This window comes from Anastrepha ludens, chromosome 2, assembly GCF_028408465.1.
Source record: "Anastrepha ludens isolate Willacy chromosome 2, idAnaLude1.1, whole genome shotgun sequence".
Lineage (NCBI taxonomy): Eukaryota > Metazoa > Arthropoda > Insecta > Diptera > Tephritidae > Anastrepha > Anastrepha ludens.
In genome coordinates this window covers 156,468,535-156,475,761 of record NC_071498.1, presented here as the reverse complement: position 1 = coordinate 156,475,761, position 7,227 = coordinate 156,468,535, and the positions used below count along the sequence as shown (strand labels likewise).

Here is a 7,227-nt window from a genome sequence, read left to right as displayed (position 1 = left end):
ATGGCCGACACAGGGTGTGATTCAATGAATAAATTAATAGCTCTGTTCACATACTTCATTATTGTAAACATTTTTAAACTATATAAAGTATTTGATACTTTCACAGTTTGTTACAAAATGGCTAGAAAATGTTCACGTTTTATCATATTTTGCTAAAACAAGCTAAAAGCGAGTGTTGTTGTAAAATTATATCAAAACTTCATAGAGGTTGCCAGACCTTTTTCTTTTAATCCATTAAGCTATTTTCTTTAACTTAATTCTTTCTGTTAAGCCTCAGCGATATAAAAATATTTACTTTGCTTTGCGATATTAAAACTCCGAATATAAATAAAAAATTACAACCTTTAAGGAGACGCATCCAAAATGCGGTAGATTTAATAATGAATGATTGAAGTACGTATTGACTTCAAGTGTTCGTTCATAGGTAGTGACGAGAATGAGGTGCGCATTCCATTGAGTTTTATCATAAATATTGTGGAAACACATTTTTATGTGCCCAAAACACAGGATTGGACGCAATATGTTTTTGATCATTTCTATGGCAACAAAACTCGTCAGAGGTCATCTCGAGCAAAAGTACGCAAACAAAAGTCAACAATGTCCCAAAAAATTAGAAGACAGTTCTAATTTATGGCTCCTCAATAGAGTTCACGAATGATCATTGAAAATTATCTCGTTTGAAAATATATCTTCAACTCATTCACAATGTTAACAGCTAGATATTATGCTTTATTTAAAATTTTATAACTTTTGTTTTTCGCGTAATAATATTTTGATTTTTTCTTTTCAATATTAAATAAAACACCAACCATACACAATTACTCCTTCTGAAAATACGAAATCAGCTGATTTACTGCTGGAGTGACAGCCTGACCTGATATAAATCCGGTAATGACCTGACTGTCGTGGGAACGATCGTCTAACTCTATTTTATTGTGCTGAAAATCTTTCGACGACAGGATATAAATCGGCAGCCTTAAAGTATAAACCGAATCAATTCGCTGAGTGAACTTCGTCGGACGAAATTATGCCATCAAAATAAAAAAGAACAAAAATTAACACACTGCAGTACATGAGATTGCACATATTGAAAGCGATGGCGTAGTTCGTTTGACTTATTTTTAAATTTGCCTTTGCCGAAGAGATAGGAAATTAGCTATACAAATCTTATTTGCCTTATTTACTGCAATAATTTATTAGGCTTATCAAATTCACTATATGGAATCTAGGCCTTAGATATTTATGTCAGTAAATCAACCCTGTTAGCCACTCACTGAACATTCAACTTTGGTTTTGTTGTCAACGTGAGTTTTTCCGAGTTTTTTAAGCCGTTTGGCAGAGACATTAACATTAAAATTCTCTGCGTCTGGTGTGAAACACCAAATATATCACACAATCTGCATTTAAAATAAGATATTTATTACTGCACCAGGTATCACAACTGAACAAAGATGGCAGACAAAAATTCTGAGCAAAGCATTATGGATAAATCCATGAGATCCGTTTTCGGTAAGATAACGTTTCGTGTACACGATAGATCAAAAATTATGTGCAATTTTCTACAGTGGGCAATATTCCGTATGAAGCAACAGAAGAGAAGCTTAAGGAGATCTTCAGTGAAGTGGGACCGGTCCTATCGTTAAAGTACGAGTTAATTTGATATAAAAAATATGTACACAAAAACAATAAATATATTTTTTAGGCTTGTATTTGACCGAGAAAGTGGAAAGCCGAAGGGTTTCGGCTTTTGTGAATACAAGGATCAGGAAACTGCCCTGAGTGCAATGCGCAATCTAAATGGTTACGAAATTGGCGGCCGTACTTTGCGTGTGGATAATGCATGTACGGAAAAGTCACGTATGGAAATGCAACAACTATTGCAAGGTCCGCAAGTTGAAAATCCCTATGGCGATCATTGTGATCCAGATCAGGCACCCGAAATTATAACCAAAACGGTTGCATCTTTGCCTCCAGAACAGATGTATGAACTAATGAAACAGATGAAGCTTTGTATACAAAATAATCCTTCTGAAGCACGTCAAATGTTGATGTTGAATCCACAATTGGCATATGCTTTGCTACAATCCATGGTCGTTATGCGAATTGTTGATCCACAAACAGCCTTGGTAAGGCAACTGGCTTATAAAATTCATAAACAGTTCATATAAAATTTATAATTACAGGGAATGCTTTTCAAAGCAAATCAAATGCCACCGGTTCTTGGTGGAAATCCTTTGTCAGGTGGTGTACAATCGCAAAATATTCAATCAAGTATTATGCAGCAACCTCAACCACAACAACCATCTCAACCACCAGCAATGGTTGGACCACCAATGCCTGTACCTGGTCCCAATTTCAATGCAATGCAAGGAGGAGATATTGATTTACGTGCCATAAATGGTCCTGTATTAGGTGGACCTGGCGTTATGGATCCAAGACAAATGGACCCACGTATGGCACGAAATATCGATCAGGACATGCGTGCCATGCCGAATCCCGTACCGCCACCACTCATGGATCCACGTGCACAACGGCAAATGCCACCACAGCAGGGTAATCCGCAACCAACATTCCCAACAGATCCAAGACAGCGTCAAATCGACCCACGTCTGCGAGGAAATGCTGGTGGTCCCGGAGTGCCTGGTCCAACAATGTCACAGCAGCAGCAAACTGCTCAACAGCAACTACAAAATCGTTTAGCATCGAATTGTGGCATTCCCAACGATGCCACCGATCAGGAGAAAGCTGCTCTTATCATGCAGGTCTTACAACTTTCTGATGACCAGATTTCGCAATTGCCGCCAGAACAACGTGCCAGCATTTTGGTACTTAAAGAACAGATCGCTAAGAGTACACAGCGTTAATCTCAAAAAGAAACGAAATAAATGCTTACTGACTGGCCACACAATTTTTATTCATACAGAGGTCTAGTGGAATTTCGATTGATTTTATTTTAGACAAAATAAATGCAACATGCAATTTAAAAAATAGTTTTGTATAATTTAAAATTTATTATAATGATAGTTCAAGGGATAGCAACCAAAGCTTGGTGCAATTTTTGTACCGCCGTATTAACGATTTGCCGCAAGCTTTCATCATCTGAACAATGCACTTGCTAAATAATGAAGAATAAACATTAATGAAAAAATTGTACCACTTCTCTAATTTTGAACTTACCAATGTTTCCAAATTTACTTCCGCACGCTTTCCCGCTACTGTTACCGGCAAAACATCACCTTTAAACATTTTTGGTACTGAGTGTTCGCCAAATGTGTCCTGTAGAGTTTCCACCAAACATTCTCTGAAATGTGTGCGATCTGATTTAGATGGCGCAGTAGCACCTTTTATGTTGGTACCACCCATTTCAGTTTGCATAACACATGCGAGTACCGAGTCGGCAAACATATCATTCACGGGTGTTGCCTGCCATTCCATGACAATGATTTTTCCCTCCACCATTAAGTCGATGCACTTGAATGCGCGTAAACGCTTTTCCTCCTCGAGCATTTCGGTTGTGCCTACCCCACCAATTCTGTCTAATAACAACTTTAAAGTGGCTAGCGGGCTATTCCATGGTATGGACTGTCTTTGTGTTACAACGGACATGCTCATATCCGTATACTCTGAAAAATTTCATATGCATACGTAAAATAAAGATATAAAAATATTCATGAAATAAATATCTCACTTGATAGATCTGAGGCTGCCAGGAGATGGTACTTGAAGTCGCGTTTTACCAGCACTCCCGATAGTTTTTTGCCAACCTCCGGTTTAGTAGCCGCCAAATTACCCATCACTTTGGCTGTTTTTTCGCCACGGAAGTATAACTCCACCGAATGTGTGTTACGCGGGTTGTAGAATTTGATATTTGTAGAAGTGTCTGCCTCGTACTCGCGCTGTAGCGCCATTTTCAGGCGGGACATTTCGTTTTGTTCACCATGAACCAAAACCTAGGACAATGAAGGGTTTTATAAGAATAGAATTTTTTGTAAAAATAAAGTACTAAATGCATGTACCACATGTTGAGGCTTGAGGAGTCGAATGAATTCACTTGTTTGTTGGTAGTCGGTATGCGCAGAGAAGGAAATATAGTCGACCGACATATTCAAAGGCAGCTTTTGACCAGCTAATGTCGTTATTTCCTCTGGTTCCGAAAGTATGGATTTTGCCAAAGTTCCTTCCACACAATAGCCAGCAATAATGACTCCATTTTTGGGATCTGTGCACCAATTTTCAAATAGTTCTCGTGACAAACCGCTTTGCATCATACCAGGCGAAGCCATTACAACGCACGGTCCAATGTCGTCAAAATGATCGATTCCTTTTAAGTTGGAAATGTGTCGAAATACAAACGGATTATTCACAGCTATTTGACGTCGAATTTTGTCATTCATTGCGTTAATGTATGTTTGGTAAACGGCCATACACTTCTTGGCCAGCGATGATGCATAGTAAATGGGTATTTCGTGCAGCTCAGGATTTTGTGACCAATATTCATCCAATATGAGCAGCAACTCCTGAGCACGACCTAGGGCGAACACAGGTATCAAACAGCGCCCACCCTGTTGCACAATCTTTTGTACCAATGAGGTGAATCGGTTTTCGCGATCTTCACGCTTTTCATGTATATGAGTACCGTAGGTGGACTCAGTAATGAGCACATCTGGTTTAATGGGTGGTATTTCCGCAGCCATCAAATGTCTATCTTCTTGCCGAGAAAAGTCGCCAGTGTAGAGGATTTTAACTCCCGCAATTTCAATTAAAAACATAGCTGCGCCTAGCACATGTCCAGCATTGTATGCACAAAAACGTACGCCCATAACATCTCGTTCTTCGTGAAAATTTATAGTTTCTATTTTTTCCATAGACGCTTCCAAGTCGGCTTCTGTGTAGAGCATTTGTTCGGTTGAGATGTTACTAATCTTTATGTAATCCGATAACATCCAACGATAGATTGCTTTTGTGGCATGTGTCATAAAGCAGCGCCCACGAAAACTGGTCTTCATGAGAAACCATGGTAGAGCTCCACAGTGATCCAAGTGAAAACTAGAAATTTTTTGAACCACCATTATTTTACGAACACGTTAAAATAATTTCACTACTTACTGTGATATAAAGAGCAGATCAACTTCGTCAGCTTCTATTAAGTCTACGTACGGTAGGGCATCCATACCAGATAAACCGGGGTGAATACCACAGTCAAGCTATTGATTTATACAAATATATTACTTTGTGCAATAATGTCTAACTTTTAAGAATTATACCATAATCTTTTTGCCTTTAAAATCAAGCATTATACAAGATCTCCCAACTTCCTGACCGGCTCCCCTGAAATATTAACATCTTTAGTATATTGCCTAAATGGATTCAATGTGAGAATGTAACTTACAGTGGCTTGATTTGAAGAAGATCACTCTCTTCTGCCGGCACTCTATCATCATTACGTTGTGCCATTTTCTTTAAGTAAGAACTTATACTTTTTTTGAAAATTAACACGCGTTATGAATAAACATAAACTTTTCTACTACTTGGCAGACAATAAATTCACAAACGCCGCCAAGGCGAATTCTTAATACCGCTTAATGCCAAAAACAGCTGATGGCGAATTTTTTTGTGGTTAGGGTATCACCAAAGACCATAAATACTAGGGCAGTTCACAATTGAATGCACCTGGCGTTATGGTCCTGCTAAGTCGGAACAAATAATAACACGCATGGCTTCGATAGAATAGGAAAAAACTAATTAAATTAAAAACTTTCAATTTAAATAATAATTAAAAAGGCACTAAAATTTGTTTACGCACATTAAAAATGAAGGAGATATCGCAGATCAAGACCAAATTTACACAATTATAAAAAAAGAACTGAGTATCTTCAACACTACTTGATTATTTACATAAAATCAAGTGCATAACTCGAAATCCCTAAGCTTTTAAGCTTTTTGTGAGCCGTCAAAAAATGAAACTTATATAAAAAAAACCGAAAAATACACAGAAAACCTTTTTTTTCGAAAAATTGTCTTATTAATACAATGTACATATAGTTTCGCTAAAATGTTTACATAATCGTCTTTCTTGTGAATTTGAATATCAAATTTTTTTTTTCACTTCTTTCGCGTTAAGCAAGATATCGCTTGCTTTCAACTTTAATGTTTTTAGTTCGATAACCATATGGTAATTTCGTGTGTAATGTGGCAACATAATTGAGGTTTTCACATTTCGTTACTTAATCTTCACTAAAAATATCTGTGGCCTTGTATCCCATTCGAAATTGTAATATCAAACCGTCAACATTTTCCACCCCTTTCTCTAGTGTGCTAATTTCGTAAAATCATGGTAAAGCTACATTAGAATTGACTTTTTGACGTTAAATTTGCCTGCATGATAAATTCGACTTCGTTTTCTCAGCAACCGGTTAAATTTTAATTTAAAGATAGAAAGGCAGCACTAAATAAAGATAGAAGAAATAGAGAAATTAGTTAAGAACGGGTTTGGTTGAAAGAAGTGATTACGACCAATTTCGTGAATGAAAAAGAAACGAACGGGAATCTGTACAGAGTACAGCTTATGGAAGAACCTGGCACGGAAGTTCCTTAAACCCACATGCCTAAAGCTGTACTATTGAGACAGCTAGAACAAACTAATCTTGCAAATAAATTTTTGTTTTTATTTTCGCATAACACAACAACTTTCGTTTCATATAGAAAAGACATTAAAATCGTCTGGATACAATATTGTCGCAGTTGTTAGTGGCCTGAGCGGAGCAAATGTTTAATGAGTTACGATTAGATACTTAGTTAGTAGGTATATTTATTTGTGTTTTCACAATTTAACGCTCAGCACTTCGTTTTCATTAGGTTGTTTAGTTTAAATGTTACAATTCACAAAATTACTAAACCATTTATTGAATTTGTACAAACATGTAATTTCTCTTCCTTTTGTTTGTATTGTACTATGATGGTGACTGACGTCACACTTGGCAAAATCGCGAAAATTAGTACTGGCTTTGAGAATACGCTACCTTCTGTATTCAATTCGCCTTGAATTTTGGTGTTTACTTTGACAAAGATGCCACTATTGGAAGACGAAGAGAATAGAATAGAAGAATACAAAGAGTGACTGAAAATAATATAATGAACCTTTCCTCAAGCGCATGGTTATAAAATTTAAGTATATTTTACATAATAATTTATTAGAACAATATACCATTCTTGAAAATAATTTCAACC

The 7,227-nt window shown here is 36.8% G+C and overlaps 2 protein-coding genes across 2 annotated transcripts; one reads left to right on the top strand and one right to left on the bottom strand.

Moving 5' to 3' along the window:
- Positions 1-1,275: 1,275 nt before the first annotated feature.
- LOC128855663 (cleavage stimulation factor subunit 2) lies at positions 1,276-2,990 on the top strand. Its single transcript, XM_054090749.1, has 4 exons — positions 1,276-1,509; positions 1,566-1,644; positions 1,703-2,126; positions 2,184-2,990. Exons 1-4 carry the CDS (start codon positions 1,452-1,454, stop codon positions 2,862-2,864), a joined length of 1,242 nt encoding a protein of 413 aa, XP_053946724.1. The 5' UTR covers positions 1,276-1,451; the 3' UTR covers positions 2,865-2,990.
- LOC128855662 (cleavage and polyadenylation specificity factor 73) lies at positions 2,989-5,579 on the bottom strand. Its single transcript, XM_054090747.1, has 7 exons — positions 5,390-5,579; positions 5,265-5,328; positions 5,107-5,204; positions 4,017-5,046; positions 3,689-3,950; positions 3,178-3,623; positions 2,989-3,115 (listed from the first exon to the last, which is right to left on the bottom strand). The coding sequence occupies exons 1-7, from the start codon at positions 5,452-5,454 to the stop codon at positions 3,026-3,028; spliced, it is 2,055 nt and encodes a 684-aa protein (XP_053946722.1). The 5' UTR covers positions 5,455-5,579; the 3' UTR covers positions 2,989-3,025.
- Positions 5,580-7,227: the final 1,648 nt, after the last annotated feature.

Coding starts and splice junctions, on each gene's coding strand:
- LOC128855662 (XM_054090747.1), bottom strand. CDS start 5,454: ATGGCACAACGTAATGATGATAGAGTGCCGGCAGAAGAGAGTGATCTT. Junction 5,329..5,389: donor CTTCTTCAAATCAAGCCACT/GTAAGTTACATT, acceptor TTAATATTTCAG/GGGAGCCGGTCAGGAAGTTG. Junction 5,205..5,264: donor TTAAAGGCAAAAAGATTATG/GTATAATTCTTA, acceptor ATAAATCAATAG/CTTGACTGTGGTATTCACCC.
- LOC128855663 (XM_054090749.1), top strand. CDS start 1,452: ATGGCAGACAAAAATTCTGAGCAAAGCATTATGGATAAATCCATGAGA. Junction 1,510..1,565: donor ATCCATGAGATCCGTTTTCG/GTAAGATAACGT, acceptor AATTTTCTACAG/TGGGCAATATTCCGTATGAA. Junction 2,127..2,183: donor TTGATCCACAAACAGCCTTG/GTAAGGCAACTG, acceptor TTATAATTACAG/GGAATGCTTTTCAAAGCAAA.